We start from the raw sequence: 19,447 nt of genomic DNA on the forward strand, positions 1-19,447 counted from the left end.
AAACATAATAGAAACCTGGAATCAATTATTACGTAACATAACGGATGAATCAGGTCAAAGGCTGGCTTCTGGTGTAACCAAAGCTGTTGATCTGCAAATTGTAAGAGATCAAGAACTTGATAGACTCTGTCTTGGAGGCTTCTGTTCCAAAGACTTGGCTTCAGGCTACGACTTCGGAAAAAAGGTGGCCATGCTGACAGAACAAGTGATCCTTTTGAAGAATGAATGAGGAGAAATCAAAGAAGTTGCTGAGATGACACCACAAGATGCAGCGGTTGAATTAGCTGTTGAGCAAATAGTTGTTGGTGAAGAATCAATGCTTGATCAAGTTTGGAGATGTACCACTTGTTGATGCGAGATTCCGGTTCTCCTCGTTCTACGATCAGGATCTCTGCTCGATCAACTTCGTCACGACCAGGAGGTCTCCTCGCCAGGCTTCTTCCCCGGAGGTCCCTGCGTACACAGATAAGTCAGAGTACGCCGGTTGTTTTCCCGGCGCAAACCCTCCGACGCTCAAGTCAGATATGAAGGTTCGGGAAAAGCTTGCCACAGGTCTTATGGCGTTTCTTGTGGTTTTCTCCCCTTTTTTCAAGAATGCCAACCCTTTTACCTTCGTTGGCTACCTTTTTATAGGCTTCCTCTGAATCTCAGTCTTCCGCTCTTTTCGAGACGGTATGGGACTTCAACTGCTGCGTTATGGGCAAAACATGGGATCTAGCGTGTTATGCCACGGTTCAGGGGAAAGCGTGGCTGCCACGGCTCTGTGAGACCTTGCGTGTTACGCCACGGTTCGGGGGAAAGTGTGGCTGTCATGGCTCTGTGAGATCTTGCGTGTTACGTCGCGGTTCTGGGGAAAGCGTGGCTGTTGTGCCTAGATTCTCGTGCTGGAGAGCACGTCTTGCCAACTGCCGTCGACCGGGTCTCCTCGCCTCTCGATCTCTAGCCGGAATGGCCTCATGCCTTTTATAGGAATTGGCCTCGCGGACGACAACATCGTGGACGAGCAGGATGTTTCTGATCCTGTTCCTCCACGCGCTAGGCTTTAACGGAACACATCGGTTCGCAGAACTCCGCCATCAGATGTTTGCTCGTCATTCCTGGTCCCTTCGACGCATTTGTCCCAAACAGTATCCCTCCCAAACACCGGTCCCCCAGTTTCTGGTGTTGGGTAATGTAGTGGACCAGCAGTAGAAACTCGATAGTACTCGCTCGCGTGGGTTTGGAAAAGGCTGCCAGGAGTCATGTCGCATTTAATTGCGGACGAGGTGACGTGGCAGAAATCCCCCCCTCCATTTGAATTTCAAACCGACGGTTACGGGATTCTCGGAATATGCGTCATTAAATGCTGGCAGCCCAAGAGCTTGCTTCTCAGTAAGGAAACCCAAAATCTTCAAACACGAACTCGTCATTTCCTCCATTCTTGTCTCTCCGGCGAATGAACCTCGGCGCCAAAGCTGTCATCCCTGTCTCTCTCTGACCGAGTCCCTGCTTCAGGTATTTCTTCTATTTTTTTCGGTATTGGTTAGTTGTAGGTAATTTCCTTTCTCTCTGCTTTGCTTGAGGTTGTAGTTGGCGGTGGTGTCTTGGTTAGAACTTAGGATATGTCGAAGGGTAAGGAGAAGGTCGTTGAGGTTGGTGACGACGAACTAGGTTTTTTGCCTAGTCTGCCCGCTGATTTTGCTTTAGATCCCGGGATCCCCTTAGAGCCCATTAGGTCTAGTGTTGGTACTAGCGCTAGGAGGATGTCTCCCCAAACAACCTCCTCGAGCGACAGTAGCGATGAAGAAGGATCTTCTGGATCGGAGAACACCTTGAGTGAGGGTCAAGGGGATGATTCTGGTGAGGCGTCCCCATCAGGAGCATCACGACCAGAAGAACGGGGTACAGTAGGAGGTAGAGCCTTGTCGCGTGATTATGCCATTGATTACATGTCGTGTACGACCACGTTTGACGAGCTCAATGACCTCCGACTTAGGTATAGTATTCCTGGTGAGATACCTCTTAAGATCCCAGGAAAGAAGGATACACCCAGCCGGCCTCCCAGGGGATACGTTACCCTGTATCTGGAGAGCTTTAAGTATGGGCTGAGGTGTCCCTTGCAGCCTTACTTTGCCCGGATACTTAACGGGCTAAATCTGGCTCCTGGTCAGCTGAACCCCAACGGGTGGAGAGTGCTCTCTGGTCTGTTCATATTGTGGGACAGATGTTGCCAAAGCGAGCCCACGGTTGATGAGGTGAAGCACCTGTACCAGCTGAAGAGCAGCCCTAAAGATGCCGGCTGGTACTATTTCCAATCTGGTACCAAGAGCAGGAAACCCATAACTGATCTTCCAACTGGTGGTGGTGGGACTTGGAAGAGGAAATTCTTTTTTGCTGGGGGTCCCTGGGGTCAAGTTGCACAAATAGACGGGAAGGATTGTCGCGTCCCACCCCGTTTCACGGTCCCAGGTTGCCTGCTCGCTTTAGATGTCTTGTATCCATAATTGTTCCTGCTGTATTGGTTTGTCTCTAACCAAGTGTCTGTTTGTGCTGTAGTTTCCTGGGGTGTTCACTTCCCGCTCCGACCTGGTCTGCTTAAACGGGTCGAGGCTGTATTGGCCAATTCCTGCTCGAGCCGAGAACTGCTATCTACATACAACTTCCTCGAGTCTCGGTTGATACTTCCTGGCCATAAGATGGAGGACGCAGTGATTGGAGCTCTGACCAGGAAACGCTCTCGGCCTCCAACAACCGATAGGGACCAGGAGAAAGATGCTCCCGCTGCGAAGCGAAAGAACATCGTGCAGCAGGTTCCTTCCTTGCAGGCTCTCCCTCCTGCCTCTGCTAAAGTCGGGGAATCCAGTAGAGCGGCCACTGATCCTGCTTCCTCTTCTCCACCTGTTGTGCCTCGGTCTCGCTTACCCGACAGCCGACCAGAACACTTGGTTCCCTATCTCAATGAGTTGTCTAAACTCGTGAGCAAGAAGGACCTGGAGGGCTTTGACGGTTGTACCCTGGGCGAGCTGGTGGGAGCCATGCAGTACAGTGCTTTCCATCTCAGCTGCATGGCCACCTACTATAAGGCCAAGGTTGGCCGTTACGACAGGAAGATGAAGGAGGACATTCAATCGGCGACGACCAGAGCTGACGTTGCCGAGAAAAAGGCGGGTGAGCTAAACGTTGAGAACCTCAAGCTGATAGAGCAAGAGTCCCTTGCTCAAGCAAAAGCCATTACCCTCGAGGAGGAGCTGACCAAGGTTAAGGAGGATCTCCAAGGGCAGAGGGCTATGTATGAGGCTCAGCTCGAATCTCTCCGCGATTCCCACCGAGCTCATGTAGAGAACTTGGAGAGGGAGGCCGACAACCAGTACGACCAGGGACTTCGGCATTCGTATCGTTGTATCATGGCCGTCCTCGGGAAGCAACACCCTGATCTGAAGATGGATGACCTTGCAGCTGGTGTTGCTCAACATATGGACGAGGAGGCGGCCAAGGAAGATGCCGAGGGGTTAGAGCCGATCGTGATTGAGGAGGGTAACTCTCCTCCTCGTGCAGTCCCTGCTGATGTTGGCGAGGCGAGCACCCCCCCGGACGCAACTGGTGATACCCCTCCCGCACCCGAGGAGGTCCAGCCAACCGATGCTGCTCGGCTCACTGATCCACCATCTTTTTGATATATTTCTTCTTGTATTGTAATGAACAACGTTTATGAAATTTATCCCCTCTGTTAGCCATTAATAAAAATGTTGTTGATTACTATCTCGTGTCGTACTCATGAATTAATTTTCGTCTGAAACGCTGATCGATTCTGTCTCGCCGTAAGACAGGCTTTGAGACTTGGTGAGGCCTTTGCGTGCCGTAGAAAACTTTCCGAATGCTTCGGAGTCTGCTCGCCTTCTCGCGAACGAGCAGATCCTGGCATGCTGGGCTTTTGTCTGGCCCTAAGACAGGCTCTGAGACTTGGCGAGCCTTTGCATGCCTTAGGATTTTCTTCAAACGATTTGGATTCTGCTGCCTTCTCGTGGCCGAGCAGATCCTGGCATGCTTGGCTTCTGTCTTACCGTAAGACAGGCTCTGAGACTTGGCGAGCCTTTGCATGCCTTAGGATTTTTTTCAAACGATTTGGATTCTGCTGCCTTCTCGTGGCCGAGCAGATCCTGGCATGCTTGGCTTCTGTCTCGCCATAAGACAGGCTCTGAGACTTGGCGAGCCTTTGCATGCCTTAGGATTTTTTTCAAACGATTTGGATTCTGCTGCCTTCTCGTGGCCGAGCAGATCCTGGCATGCTTGGCTTCTGTCTCGCCATAAGACAGGCTCTGAGACTTGGCGAGCCTTTGCATGCCTTAGGATTTTCTTCAAACGATTTGGATTCTGCTGCCTTCTCGTGGCCGAGCAGATCCTGGCACGCTTGGCTTCTGTCTCGCCATAAGACAGGCTCTGAGACTTGGCGAGCCTTTGCATGCCTCAGGATTTTCTTCAAACGATTTGGATTCTGCTGCCTTCTCGTGGCCGAGCAGATCCTGGCATGCTTGGCTTCTGTCTCGCCATAAGACAGGCTCTGAGACTTGGCGAGCCTTTGCATGCCTTAGGATTTTTTTGGTTTCAAGCGAATAAAATTCGTCGACGTTACATTAATGGCAGGATTTGACTTACATGAAATTGTTCGGACATAAAACATAAAAATAAAAGATAGACAGCATGAGCAGAAATTGCTTTAAAATGTGAGCAAGTCTTACTGGAAGTATTTTCGGAGGTGTGCTGCGTTCCATGGGCGTTTCACTTCGTGGCCGTCCGCGCGAACCAGCTTGTAAGCTCCGGACCCCGCTATCTGCTTGACTCTATACGGCCCTTCCCAATTCGGTCCCAGCACTCCTTGAGTCGAATCTTTGGTGCTCTGATTCACTCTTCTCAGTACCCAGTCTCCGACCCTGAATTGCCGTATGTTCACCTTCTGGTTATAATACCGAGCAACCCTCTGTTGGTAAGTGACTGATCGCTCGGCTGCTTGTTCCCTCCTCTCCATTAGCAGATCAAGATTCAAACATATCTGCTCGTCGTTCTCCTGTTCATTGAAATGATCTGTCCGGTGTGTGGCCGTTCCTACCTCAGCCGGCACGACCGCTTCATGTCCGAAAGCCAAAGCGAACGGTGTCTCCCCCGTTGCGGTTTTGTGGGTTGTTCTGTATGCCCATAGCACACCTGACAGCTCGTCAACCCACGCACCCTTTTTTGCTCCGAGCCTGGTTTTCAGAAGCCTCTTGACTGTCTTGTTGGCTGCTTCTACTTGTCCATTCGATTGGGGGTGAGCAGGCGAGCAATACTTCAGCTCTATCCCGAGGTTCTGGCAGAAATCCCTGAAGCTGTGATTATCGAACTGCCTGCCATTATCCGTTACCAAGGCATATGGGATCCCGTATCGACAGACCAGGTTTCTCCACACGAAGTCTGTTGTTTTCTTCTCTGTGATCCTGCTAAGGGCTTCTACCTCTATCCACTTCGTGAAGTAATCTATAGCGACTATTGCATGTGTTGCTGCTCCTCGTCCCTTTGGCAATGGGCCGATCAGATCAATTCCCCATTGAGCGAATGGCCAAGGGGAGGCCATGGAAGTGAGCTTCTCTGGTGGTTGGTTAGAGAAATTCGCAAAACTCTGGCAGCTTGCACAGCTCCTGGTCTTCCTTTGCGCATCCTGGTGCATCGTCGGCCAGAAATATCCCTGCCTTAGAACCTTGTGGGCCAGGGACCTCCCGCCAGAATGATTTCCGCAAATTCCTTCATGCACTTCCCTCAGCACGTAATCCGCGTCGTCATCGTCCAAACACCGAAGGAACGGTAATGTATATCCTCGTCGATACAGTACCCCATCGATCATCGTGTATCTCGAGGCCTGAGCTCTAATCTTCCAAGCCCGTAGCTTATCTGGTGGTAAGGCCCCGTCTCTAAGGTATGAAACTATCGGGTCCCTCCACGAGCTTTTTTGTTCTATCCGCAACACCCCCAAATTTTGCTCGATACTCGGGCGAGACTTCACTTCTAGGGGGACCGACTTTGGCATTTTTGGGTCGGCGACGGCTGCCATCCTAGCCAAAATGTCTGCTCGACTATTCTGCTCCCTGGGGATTTGTATCACCTCCACTGCTTCGAACTTCCCCATCATCTGCCTGACTATCCTTAGGTATTGTTCCATCTTCTCCTCTCTTGGTTGGAATCTTTCACTGACATGATTCGCAACCAGCTGGGAATCGGTTCTGATCTTAACTCTGTCCGCTTTCACGGCCCTAGCCAATTCCAGCCCTGCTATCAAGGCTTCATATTCTGCCTGGTTATTCGTGGCTGCAAATTCCAACTTTACAGCATAAGAGATCTCCTCCCCCTCTGGGCCTTCCAGGACAATCCCTGCTCCTGAACCCCGCTCTCCTGATGACCCATCCACAGATATCTGCCATACTTGAGTTTCGTCGTTGCCTACATCTGCATCTTGCTGACCCAAGCATACTTCGGGCTCCGCGAACTCAGCTACGAAATCGGCCATTGCCTGGGCCTTTATCGCCGCGCGGGGTTTATAGTCTAAGTCGAATTCGCTCAGCTCTACAGCCCATTTGACGAGCCGACCAGAGGCATCCGGCTTGTGCAGAATTTGACGCAATGGCTGGTTGGTGATTACCGAGACCGGGAATGCTTGAAAGTACGGCCTCAACTTCCGAGCAGCAACCACAAGGGCCAGTGCCCATTTCTCCGTCGTTGGGTATCTGGTCTCAGCGTCGAGCAGGGCCTTGCTGGTGTAGTATATCGGATACTGAATTCCTTCTTCCTCTCTCACTAGAACGGAACTGGCGGCCCGATCAGATACCGCCAAATACAGATTCAACTTGTCCCCATCCCTCGGTGTGGACAGTAGCGGAGCTTGCTGCAAGTAATGCTTCAAGTTCCGGAAGGCTTCCTCGCATTCTGGGTCCATTCCGTTTTCTTTCCCTTCCTTATCACTTGAAAGAATGGCTGACACTTATCTGTAGCCTTGGATATGAATCTGCTCAACGCCGCCAGCCTCCCCGTGAGGCTCTGCATCTCCTTCAGGTTTCGAGGAGACGTCATTTGCACAATCGCCTGGATCTTCTCGGGATTTGCTTCAATCCCCCTATGGCTCACCATGAATCCCAGGAATTTCCCTGACTCGACCCCGAAAGCACACTTCTCCGGGTTGAGCTTCATCTTATACTTCCTCAAAAGCTCGAACGTCTCCTCGAGATGTCTGACATGTTCTTTCGGGACTTTGGACTTGGTGATCATGTCGTCCACGTACACCTCCATGGTTTTCCCGATCAAGGGCTTAAAGACTTTATTCACCAGCCTTTGATAGGTGGCCCCAGCATTCTTGAGACCGAATGGCATCACCCTGTAACAGAACAGACCTTGGTTAGTGATGAAAGCCGTGCTCTCCTCATCCGGCTCGTACATGGGGATCTGGTTGTATCCCGAGAATGCGTCTATGAAGCTAAGCAGACCATGTCCAGCCGTTGAATCTACTAGCTGATCGATCTTTGGTAAAGGGAAGCTGTCTTTTGGGCACGCCTTATTGAGGTCTGTGAAATCCACACACATCCTCCACTTGCCGTTCGCCTTCTTTACCAACACCACATTTGATATCCACTCTGGGTAATTGACTTCCCGAATGAACCCTGCTCTCAGAAGCTTCTCCACCTCATCATTTACAGCCTCATACCTCTCCTGGTTGAAGCACCTCCTCTTCTGCCTTACTGCCCGAGCACCTTTCTTTATTGCCAGCCTATGACATGCTACCTCTGGGTCAATCCCTGGCATGTCCTCATGTGTCCAGGCAAACACGTCGGCATGAGCCTGTAAGCATTTCACCAACTCCTGCTTTTGCTCTCCCTCAAGTCTTGACCCGATTCTGATCGTCTTTCCCAGGTTCTCCGGTCCCATGCTTACTGTTTCCAGATCCTCTACGGGTTCTTGTCTGCCAGTCTTGTTTTCCGCTCGGGTATCGAGGGATGTTATCTGCATCGCCTCCCTTGCTGCCGAGGAGTAGCAGCTTCTTGCGATCCTCTGGTCTCCTCGTACCACTCCGACTACCCCATTCACCCGGTACTTCAGAGACAGATAATGGTTGGACAGCACCGCTTTGCTCATCCTTAAAAATAGCCGACCTAGGATCATCTGGTAAGGACCTTCCTCGTCCACTACGACGAAGTCCAGTATCATTGTTCTTTCTGTCGGGGGGCTCCCGATTGTGATAGGCAGTTCGACCACGCCCAGAGGGACCAGCTTCCCTCCTCCGAACCCCTTCAAGGAGGTGTTGGTGTATTCCAACTTCCGGTCGGCTATTCCTATTTCTTCCAAAGTTGATTTAAATAGCACATCAACCGAGCTCCCCGTATCAACCAGTATCCGGTCAAACTTCTTGCTAGCGATCGTAGCCTTGATGACTAAAGCGTCCTCGTGGGGGTATAGAATCCCTTCCTCATCCTCATCCGTCCACATGATTGGCACTTGCCTGACCCTTGCTCGTTTGGCTGCTGGGGTGTTGAAGAGTATCTCTTTACTGGTCATGGCGTATCTGGCATAATTTTTTCTCGATCTGTTCGAATCTCCGGCCAACGTTGGGCCCCCAGCTATCACCCTCGCTGCGGGCGGCTCGCGTCTCAAGATTCCATCACTCTGCTCCCCTTCATCCGTGGTGGTCACCATCGGGAAAGTCCCATCCATAAACTCGTCCAGGTACCGATTTCTCACCAAATCTTCGACCTGGGTCTTGAGATCTCTACACTCTGCTGTGGTATGGCCATGGGTGCCATGGAACTTACAATAACGTCCTCTATCCCTCCTGTTGGGTAGCTTTGTTATTGGTGTAGGGAGGTGCAGCAGCCCTCGACCCTTTATGGCCTCGTACACCTCATCCAGGGGCATCTTCAAGGGAGTGTACCGCCCATAGTCCTGGTTCTGGTCGACCAGATGCACTGCTCTTTCTCTGTTTGCCCCACTGTGAGTTGGGGGCGGTGGGAGTGCTTCTGGTCTGCTCGTCCTGCTACCGTGGGAATGTTGATGAAGATCGCCGGATGCCGAATCATGTCTTCTCCAAGGCTCCCTAGCTGGGGAGCGAGGAGGTGGCGCCCTGCTGCGCTGATACTGTGGCGGCCTCTGATGAGGCTGGTAAGCAATTACCCTACCTCCTGCTCCACTACCGGAGATCTGGTGGTCCCTCCTCCTGTTCGGTCCATTAGTTGGTAATGCTTTCTTCTCTTTCCTCCCTAACCCTTCCAACTGGTCTGTCTTGATCCGTGCAGCCTTCTCCTCCTCAATCTCGATGTCTCTTTTAGCCTGTTCGTATGCGGCTGCATACGTTTGAATAGCTGGGCTTCTCAAATTGTACCACAGCCTTCCTATCTTCACCCCTTCTTTCAGTCCCCTTAACGCCTGAGGGTGGTTGAAGGCTCCCAAGTCGAGGACAGCCCGATGAAACCTCTTGATGAATTCCCGAAGGGTTTCTTGCTCCCCCTGTTTCATGCTCTTCAGCTCCATCACGTCATCTTCCGGTGACATTGCCCCACTAAACTGCTCTGCGAATTCCTGGCACATCTGCTCGAAGGTTTTTATGCTGCCCCGAGGAAGTTTCCTGTACCATTCTCGTGCACGTCCCTCAAGGGATAGTGGGAACACCCTGCACCTTTGGGATGGAGATAATCCCTGGACCCCCGTTATGTCGTTGAAGCGCTCTATGTGCACCAGCGGGTCAGTTCTTCCCGAGTATCTGAGGTCGGGGAGGCGGAAATCTCTTGGAATAACTGCCCTCATGATCTCTGCTGCGAGCGGTGATTCCCCGTCCAGCATTATCCTCCAACCAGGGGCTCTGTTCCTCCCTTGCATGTCATCAATTATTTGCGCTAGCCTTCGCACTTCCTCCTCCAGCTGTCCTGCGCGACCAGGGTCGCGCGCTGCAGCTTGATCCCGCTCTCGCTCTACATCATGTAAGTGTTGCCCCAGTTCTGTTTCCTCTGCGTTCACCACCCCGTCGCCCCCGTCACAAGTCTGTCTTACCGGGGACTGCTCTCTTTCTCTATGAAATTCTCCCCGCAGAGGTACGTTACCTCTCTCACCGCCAAATCTCCCAGCGGTTTGGCTTCTCTCCGCACTATCGGTACCTGGTGCCGCTCCACCGCCTCTCACCCTTCCCTCTTGGGTTACCCTTCGCTCGTTCCGCAGCTCATGCAGGATGGTTGTCAAGGTTTCCATCTGCTTTTCCATTCGCTCCATCCGGTCGAACATGACTTTTTCCCGTGCTTCGCTGATCACCTCCCTCAGCGTCACGGAATCGTTAAGCCTTATGTCACCCCCTTGTGCGCTACTTCCTCCTATCTCCATTGCCTTTCGCTTACTCCACCCCTCTTCTTGCTATCGACAGAAGCTTTTTGCTCTGGATCCCCACAGACGGCGCCAAAATGTTGATGCGAGATTCCGGTTCTCCCCGTTCTACGATCAGGATCTCTGCTCGATCAACTTCGTCACGACCAGGAGGTCTCCTCGCCAGGCTTCTTCCCCGGAGGTCCCTGCGTACACAGATAAGTCAGAGTACGCCGGTTGTTTTCCCGGCGCAAACCCTCCGACGCTCAAGTCAGATATGAAGGTTCGGGAAAAGCTTGCCACAGGTCTTATGGCGTTTCTTGTGGTTTTCTCCCCTTTTTTCAAGAATGCCAACCCTTTTACCTTCGTTGGCTACCTTTTTATAGGCTTCCTCTGAATCTCAGTCTTCCGCTCTTTTCGAGACGGTATGGGACTTCAACTGCTGCGTTATGGGCAAAACATGGGATCTAGCGTGTTATGCCACGGTTCAGGGGAAAGCGTGGCTGCCACGGCTCTGTGAGACCTTGCGTGTTACGCCACGGTTCGGGGGAAAGTGTGGCTGTCATGGCTCTGTGAGATCTTGCGTGTTACGTCGCGGTTCTGGGAAAAGCGTGGCTGTTGTGCCTAGATTCTCGTGCTGGAGAGCACGTCTTGCCAACTGCCGTCGACCGGGTCTCCTCGCCTCTCGATCTCTAGCCGGAATGGCCTCATGCCTTTTATAGGAATTGGCCTCGCGGACGACAACATCGTGGACGAGCAGGATGTTTCTGATCCTGTTCCTCCACGCGCTAGGCTTTAACGGAACACATCGGTTCGCAGAACTCCGCCATCAGATGTCTGCTCGTCATTCCTGGTCCCTTCGACGCATTTGTCCCAAACAGTATCCCTCCCAAACACCACTGATCAAGAAAAGAATAGGGGAATTATTGGCTTGTACGGTACGGGGAGTCGGCAAAACTACCCTTCTAAAACAAGTCAATAAAAAATTCTGCAATCAGCAGCAGCATCATCATTTTGATGTTGTCCTGTGGGCGGTTGTGTCTAGAGAGCCAAATCTTGACAAGATTCAAGATGCTATTGGGAAGAGGATAGCTTTGTCAGAAGAGTCATGGAAGGATAAAAGTATTCAAGACAAGGCTTTGGACATCTCTAACATTTTAAGCAGAAAGAATTTTATGTGTTATTGGATGATCTATGGCAGCAAATTGATTTAACAAAATTGGCTATCCCTCTTCAAAGCCTAAATATTTCATCCAAGGTGGTTTTCGCTTTCTTGATGTTTGTGGTTCAATAGAAGCTAATGGAAAGATTGAGGTCAAATGTTTGGTTCACAATGAAGCCTGGAGATTATTTCAAGAAAAAGTCGGTAGCGCTACTCTTAGATGTCATTCTGATATTCCTGAGCTAGTACAAACCTCGGCAAGAGAGTATTGGTCTGCCACTAGCATTGAAAACAATTGGTTGAGCCATGTCCTACAAAAAGAAACCTGAGGAATGGAAGTATGCAATTAAGGTCTTAAGCACATCGCCTGAAATTTTTCAGGTATGGAAGAAAATGTGTTTGCACGTTCAAAGTTTAGTTATGGTAGCCTGCATAGCTACATAATTAGTCTATCAGCAATTCCTAATTGTCCTTGTCTCCTAACTTTGCTTCTTTACATAATCAAAATTAGTATGACCATTGATGGCTTCTTTCAATTTATGCGTTCTCTTAACGTTTTGAATCTAAGATTCTTTATATTTATGACCAAATTACCTTTTTTAACTGTCATAAGGAAGTTGCCAGAAGAGGTAAAGGCCTTGGTAAATTTCAGATATTTGAACTTGGAATATGTAACATCAAAAAATGAGTGCCTGCAACTGCTGTGTAACTTTCTAAAGTTGCAGGCACTCAAAATGCTGGGTTGCAGTAATTATAGTGGAGAAGAAGAAGGTATAGCTTTAAATGAAGATGCCAAACCTTTATAAATTGCTCTGTTTGGAAAACTTGAATCTACTAAGCATTACCTTCGATAGTTGCCCTGTTCTTTAAATTCTTTTGACATTACAAAAGTCGCTGATTTGTACATAATCCCTATGGCTTACAAAAATTTATACTCTAATATCCCTCAATGTTTTACCTCTAGCATACATGAAGCATCTAAAAAAATTTCTTATTCAGAACTGTCCTTTGAAAGAGTTGAAGATTGAAAATGCAAGAGAGATACAAAATTTGCTATAATGGGGTTTTTGCAGTCTTCAAACATTTTGCATATGACTGTTCAAGTTTGAAAAAATTGATATGGCTTGTTTTTACTCCAAACCTCAAGAATATTGATGTGCAGAATTGCAGTAATATGGAAGAAATAATCAGTTTTAGAAAAATAAGTTTCAAAGATAATGCTAAAGCAGAACTTGCTAGCAGAACTCAAATTTTTTATGCCTAAAAAGGCTAGGAAATTTAAAAAGCATCTTCTAGGATCCCTTATCTTTTCACAGCTGAAGGAAATTGAAGTAACTAGATGCCTAAAGCTGAAGAAGCTCCCACTTGATCCCAGTAGAGCAATGGGAGGTAAAATTGTTATCAAGGGAAAGGAAGACCGGCAGGATGAGCTACAATTGTACTGACATAGAGTCTTGAATAAGATTTCTAGTAGGAGTGCTTTTTTTTCCCCAATTGATGTATCTATTTGCGTGTAACATGCAATCTTGTCTTTCATATCAGACACAATAATGGCCAATTTCTTTTTCTAATCAAGATGGAGAGTAAACCTCAAAAGCATTGTGAGCTATCTTTACAATTTTAACCCCTTCCTTGTATGTGAAGAAAGATAATAAAGAACAATAAACTAGTAATGAAGAAAAGGAAAATGGCAAGTTCAATATGGTAGAAGTTAATCGTTCATTTAGCGTTGCTCAATCAAGTAAGCCTTACCTCCAGTTCTTAAAGATCTGAATTAACAACCAAGTAACAAAATATATAATTGATTTTATTATTCTATGAATTGAACAATTCAAGGATAAGAAGACAAAACCTTTCTATGAGGCACTATTATTCAGGCTTAAATAATAACAATAAAATACTACACCACGTCTCATATGGCTAATTCTACTCTCCTTTACTTTTTCTTGGTTCTGCAGTAAAATTCAGTTCTATTTTGAAGGAAATTGTTAACATCAAAACCTATATACTGCCTGACCATCTGCTGACATCATATTTTTAGATACACCATAAGCAGATAATATAAGACAAGAAATGTGAAAGAAATACAAAATGAGTCACAAAAGGAAATTACCTGCTCTGTAGTTTCTCCTGCTAAACCCGACAGTTAGAATGCTAATTGTTTTGAGCACCCGAATACTCAAAGGACCCCAGCTTGAAATGGCTTTGGATTAGCTTCCTTTAGCTCCATTGGAACACACACACCTCCAGGAAAGGAACAAAATAAGAAACCTCATCATACCAAATATAAGAGATAAGACAAGGCATTACTCTGTGGCAAGCACATGATTTCTCCAGAAAATTCCAATTTCTCCATAGGTTCTCCACAATCAACGTGTGATCGACCTTTAATACATTCAGTTCTATCATTAAGAGAAGGAAGAGAATTCCTCTCATGCGATGGTAACTCTTTATTTAACACTGGGTCAAAGCAAAGCAAGAAGGGAAGGAAATTTCGTTAGATTAAGAAAAGAATGGAGCTTTTGAACTAGAACTCTTGTCAAATTCTTGAAATTTCCTGCTTTCATTAAGAGAACTGAAGGTGGGGAATAGCCAGAACCGGATTTAAATTCAATCTAGTCTTTTAAAGACTTGTATAAGAACTAAGAGAAACCAGTGAACTGACAGATACTGTCAAGCTTCTCCCAAAGATCCTTTGTACCAAAAACTAACCAATTTAAGCTAACAAACTTGCGTGAGCATCTAAATTTCAATATCCATGGAAGAGACTCTGCCTTCAAATTCACATACCAGCTTCTCTCAACCAATGGCCACTATTAGAAATAAGGATTCTTTATCGTAAATTGATAATGCATGAAAGAAATCATCAAAAGGCCTAACCTTCTCTCTTAGTTCCTTCAAGAACCACAATCCACCAAAACTAGCGAATTTCAAACTCTATCACTCATCACTCTCTCTTTCTTAGCTGTTTAGGGCTATCAAGTCGGGTAACAACATTCATATCAATGCTGAATGTTTTGTCAGCTTGTCCCAATTCCTTAAATCTTTTCTAATGGACAAGAAAGCACAAAGCACAAAAATTGCCATGGTTGGATAGATATAAACAACTTTTCCTGAAGCTTTGTCACAAGAAAACCTGAACATCATCGCTTCTCTTACAAGCCCCAGAGCAGAAGAAGTGTCCCAATTAGGCTCATCCTCCGAGCTCCAATTAAGGCTCCTGCAACAGACAAATAGCTTCCTGCAAGAACCTGATGTTCCCCCAAAAGAAAAAAAAATGACAAAATGAAAAGCAATGTACTGCTAAGTTCAAGAGAAAAGCTCCTAAAATAAAATTTTGGAGTTTCAGTTTGCCTATGGTCTTATGACTCTTTTTGTGCAAAGATCATATTTGGGCATAAGGCTCGTAATATTCAAAATAGCAAATAATTGATAAGAATATGATTGTTTAAAAAAAAATTACAAAAACCTCTAGGCGGAGGAGATTAGTTTTCTGGGAATTCGTTAGATTGGTGAAGTTATATAACTGCAACAATTTGCTATAGCTCGGAATGTTTTTGCCCTTCATTATGGCACTTGCCAATGCTCCAGGATATAGAAGAACCTTGGCTACAAATTCAGGGAAGACTTCACTTATAATCAACTGGAAGCATGTCACCTCTATAGGTGTTGTACATTTTCTACTTCTACATGGTATCCTGCAAAAGAAAACAATACAACATGTATTATACATGTATTTCAAAAGCATTTCTAATGCTATTAAGTTTAGCCAATAAAATCTCTACAAGACATCTGGGATTCCAACTCCTCATATATGAAATGAATGTCAAAAAGAAATGTGGGTTGATTCGGCTTTTATGTCTTATTAATAGAATTGAATAATGCTGCCATTGACAGTAAAATGAATTTCATGTGATAATTGAATCATAAAAGTGACGTAAATGATGACAAAATAATCACCATTATTATATAAAATGAGAAAATAATTATGGAAGAAACAGGAAGAATTACCTGAAAAGAGGGATTTGGAAGACAACGAAACAAAAATATAAAGAAGAAGCAATTGAAGATATAAAGGCTGCCCATTTCTTTGATGAACCCATCAACAACGGCTTGAAACTGTAAAATGCTGTGATGGAGGGAATTGAAAGTTGAAACTGTAAAATGCTGCAAGTTAGTTCATGGGGCCATCTTGATTGATTGATTGATTACATAGTAACTGATAAGTGTCCGTTTGATAGCCTAAGAAAAATAACTACGGTGACCATCACACATCCCATTTTGCTGACAATTTGTCTTAATTTTCATAGAAAGTCGTTGGGGGGAATTGTTGCTACTGATTTTCCAAAACTGGCATAATAATAGCAAATAAGTACAAAACGATTATGGAATGTTGCTAAATAATAACTTAAAAAAAAACTCTCAGAGGCAATTTAGCAAACATCTTTTGCGCCATGATTTTATTCCACTAATTTTGTAAATTTGCCCTCCCATTACAAATCTGAATAAGAATCCACTTTTGTAAAACGTGCACGTACTTGAACCCTTAACTTAAAAAATAACTATTTTATGCCGCAGAAGCACAAAAAAAATCTATTTGTTTTGTCCCTATTCACTTTTTCATTTGTTTTGTCCACTTCGAAATACTAAAGAGAAACCAAAAAAAAAATTAATAAATTTGATGCCTCGTTCGCCGAATATCTCAATTTTAAATAAAATGAGTGTCGTTTATCAAGAAAATAATAATAATAAGAAAATGAGTATCATGATCATGCGATAAAAAAATATTTATTCTAGTTTCCCACCCAGACCTTACAAAATATTTTTCAACCTCAAATAAATAAATAAATATTATCTGGTAATGATATGCCATTTACTTCCCCAACAATTTTGTCAATTTAAGAATTTGTTTTGGCCAAAATTCATAATTTTCTCCACATGATCTAAAAGCACCCAGAAATCTCCTAATCTTAACTACGGATCTTATTATGTCCATTGAAATCTAATATCGTAGACTCATTGGTGTAGCTGGAAAATCATATCAGTAGAGTAAAATTTATAAATAATCGAAGAAAAAGGTTCAGGTTCTTACTTCTCTATTTTCATAATCTTATTAGTTGTATCTATTTACATGTCGTGAGAAGATAGAGCATTAAGAAGATAGTCAAATCATAAAAATTAAAGGTATATGGTTATAAATATTTTCATTTTGCTTTTTAATAACAGTTTAATTTTGATCTTTTTAATGTTAGGTTGCACATTTAGACTGAATTAAATTAAGAGAAATTTAGATTCATCCACCTATTTTAATAGGTTCAATTGGATTTTGAACATCTATCAAACAACAGACTAATAAATTGCAAAGGAATGAGATTTGTGTATGTGATTTTAAAATAAAATTGGAATTTAAATTTATGTATTTAATTAATCCAACAAGACAAATTTGTAATTTCAGCTAACTAAATCGAATATGCTATCTGAAATTTTAGATCCAGTGGGGGCAGTTTATCACTTAAGACCCGTTTGAGGCAGCTGCGCTGCCACCGCGCAGTTGTCCCAAACGGGTCCTTAGTAGCGATGCTACTACTTATAGTCCATTCTTATTCAATTTTCAGATATTTTATATTATATGCAAATTAAATTTTATTCTAAAAGTGTTTGTAATTGTTTAACATTTTATTTCTGGATAATTTTAAGACATTAAAAAATATGAGAAGCATAATCAATTTTATCAAATAAAAAGGAGATTGGTCATTTTTTTATATATATAAAGAATGTGTTAAAATACTTTTGGTATTTAAGAAGTTACAATTTTTTTTTGGTTCATAAAAAAATCATTTTAAAGTTGTATTAAATAAAATTGAAGATTAACGAAACTGACGTCTGAATCTCGTATAAATTATGATAAGTTTATCTTCAGCATTAATGACATTGCAGGCGTGGCCAGCATCATCATCCTTTATCTCCAGCATCAAAATTCTAATAACGTCACCATCATAATTCCAAGGCTGTCAAACTAATCGTCTCAAAATGTCATTATAGCGTGCTGGCATCATCTTTACTTTCAGCATCAAAATTCTTCTATTAAATAACTCTTTTATTTTATACAATTCTTATCAGGTTATAAAATTCTTTTGCAATTTGAGTTCTTTTAGACTTTTAAAAATTTTATCTCACCTCTCTTTTAATAACAGTAATATATAATTATAATTTAATTATTTTTATTTTTAATTTATTAAACATCGGTCATTTACATTTAACTAAAAAAAACAAATCAGATCATCAGATAATTTTAATTCATTCTTATTAAGCTTATAGTATATTTTTCCCGATGATAATTCATTAAGCAAACCATAATGATCATCACACACTAAAGAACCAACCCATCTTTAAAACACAAGAATTTATTACGACTAATTATCCCAATAAAGTTCAATAAAAAAAAAAGGGATATTTTTATTATTTCTTTTTCTTTCTTGATTTTTAGTTTCTTGCCTCGTGAGCTCTTCCAAGAACCAACAGAAGCACTTATCTTAAAAAATTAAAAAAACAACCAAAGTACAAGAGAAAAAACAATAAAATAATTCACAGTCACATGTAACTTCACACATCCCAATACCATATGCGTCCAATAATTCATCTCTAATCGTTGCCCCTCTGTAACCACCAGTTTGTACTTGCATATATATATATATATATATATATACGTATACACTTCAGATACCAAGCTTTTAAAACCATAACCATCTATCTATATATGTATTTCCTCTGTAAAAATGTGGAGCAATCTTCATCTTGATGTTCTAGCCAACATCTTCTCCTTCCTTTCTCCAGACTCCTTGGCACGTGCCAAGTCAGTCTGCATCCATTGGCACACGTGTGCCAAGCTTTACCACCTTCACTCGGTGTCTCAACACCGGCGGCCTGCGTGGTTCCTGGCTTTGCCTACACGTAACCGTGGCCTGTGTTGCTATGTTCACAACCCGGTTGCCGACAAGTGGCACGTGTTATCCCTCGACTTCTTGCCGGATCCGGTCCGACCCGTTTCCTCAATTGGTAGCTTCCTCCTTTTGAGACCCATAAATTCTACAATTCTGCAATTAGTTTTGTGTAATCCTTTCACCAGGCAGTTTAGGTACCTCCCATTGTTGAATATCTCCAGGACTAATCCGGCTGTGGGAATTGTGATGGAAGGCCCAGCCCAACACGGCCCATTTCCAAATTTTAGAATCTACGTGGCAGGAGGGATGTCGGACGAACCGCGAGGCGGTGCCACATATGAATCCATGGTTGAAATGTATGCCTCGAGGCACGACAAATGGCAAATAATAGGCTCCATGCCGGTAGAATTCGCGGTAAGGCTAACGGTTTGGACCCCTAACGAGAGTGTTTGCACCGGGGGAATGCTATATTGGATCACATCGGCCCGGGCCTATAGTGTTATGGGCTTCAATATCGAGTCGAACACGTGGCGAGAACTAAGTGTACCGATGGCGGACAGGTTAGAGTTCGCCACGTTGGTTACACGAAACCAGAAGGTGACACTCATCGGCGGCACGTGTGGTGGGGATGCTCGTGTGTGGGAGCTTAGTGAGGGGGGTGATGATGATATTTGGTGCTTAATTGAGAAGGTGCCGATTGAAATGGGGATGAGATTATCAGGGGGTAAGGCAAGTTGGGGTGGCACAAAGTGTGCAGCTGGGAATGGGGCAATTTGTTTGTATAGAGAAGTTGGGTTAGGAATGATTATTTGGAGAGAAGATGAAGATAAGAGGAAATGGGAATGGATTTGGGTTGGCGGGTGTTGTTTTACCGGGGGGAAGCAAGTTCAAAATGTGCCTATGAGAGGAGTGTTGCTTCATCCAAGCCTTGCCTGTGCATGTATTCTGAATAAGTAGATGACAAAAAAATGCAACTGGCCCAATGAAGTCGTAGCGGGCCACGTCAACT

At 44.8% G+C, this 19,447-nt stretch overlaps 3 protein-coding genes and 1 pseudogene across 3 annotated transcripts; 3 read left to right on the plus strand and 1 right to left on the minus strand.

Moving 5' to 3' along the window:
• Positions 1-1,026: 1,026 nt before the first annotated feature.
• LOC112096789 lies at positions 1,027-3,689 on the plus strand. Its single transcript, XM_024180547.1, has 2 exons — positions 1,027-1,494; positions 2,536-3,689. The coding sequence occupies exon 2, from the start codon at positions 2,676-2,678 to the stop codon at positions 3,651-3,653; it is 978 nt and encodes a 325-aa protein (XP_024036315.1). The 5' UTR covers positions 1,027-1,494; positions 2,536-2,675; the 3' UTR covers positions 3,654-3,689.
• A 7,393-nt stretch (positions 3,690-11,082) lies between these two features.
• Positions 11,083-11,830, plus strand: LOC112096790 (annotated as a pseudogene).
• Positions 11,831-13,616: 1,786 nt separating this feature from the next.
• Positions 13,617-16,022, minus strand: LOC18037224. The gene is made up of 3 exons (XM_024180850.1): positions 15,509-16,022; positions 14,967-15,195; positions 13,617-14,748 (listed from the first exon to the last, which is right to left on the minus strand). The coding sequence occupies exons 1-3, from the start codon at positions 15,598-15,600 to the stop codon at positions 14,653-14,655; spliced, it is 417 nt and encodes a 138-aa protein (XP_024036618.1). The 5' UTR covers positions 15,601-16,022; the 3' UTR covers positions 13,617-14,652.
• Positions 16,023-18,030: 2,008 nt separating this feature from the next.
• Positions 18,031-19,414, plus strand: LOC18037225 (F-box protein At5g49610). Its single transcript, XM_006427157.2, has one exon. It carries the CDS (start codon positions 18,274-18,276, stop codon positions 19,393-19,395), a length of 1,122 nt encoding a protein of 373 aa, XP_006427220.2. The 5' UTR covers positions 18,031-18,273; the 3' UTR covers positions 19,396-19,414.
• Positions 19,415-19,447: the final 33 nt, after the last annotated feature.

Source organism: Citrus clementina, unplaced genomic scaffold, assembly GCF_000493195.1.
Source record: "Citrus clementina cultivar Clemenules unplaced genomic scaffold, Citrus_clementina_v1.0 scaffold_7, whole genome shotgun sequence".
Classification (NCBI taxonomy): Eukaryota; Viridiplantae; Streptophyta; class Magnoliopsida; order Sapindales; family Rutaceae; genus Citrus; species Citrus x clementina.

What these genes read in the sequence shown, in the direction of transcription:
- LOC18037224 (XM_024180850.1), bottom strand. Translation starts at nt 15,600, where the DNA reads ATGGGTTCATCAAAGAAATGGGCAGCCTTTATATCTTCAATTGCTTCT. An exon ending in TTCCAAATCCCTCTTTTCAG is followed by an intron (nt 15,196 to 15,508) that starts GTAATTCTTCCT and finishes TTTCTTTTGCAG; the next exon opens with GATACCATGTAGAAGTAGAA. An exon ending in CTAATCTCCTCCGCCTAGAG is followed by an intron (nt 14,749 to 14,966) that starts GTTTTTGTAATT and finishes GGGGAACATCAG; the next exon opens with GTTCTTGCAGGAAGCTATTT.
- LOC18037225 (XM_006427157.2), top strand. Translation starts at nt 18,274, where the DNA reads ATGTGGAGCAATCTTCATCTTGATGTTCTAGCCAACATCTTCTCCTTC.
- LOC112096789 (XM_024180547.1), top strand. Translation starts at nt 2,676, where the DNA reads ATGGAGGACGCAGTGATTGGAGCTCTGACCAGGAAACGCTCTCGGCCT.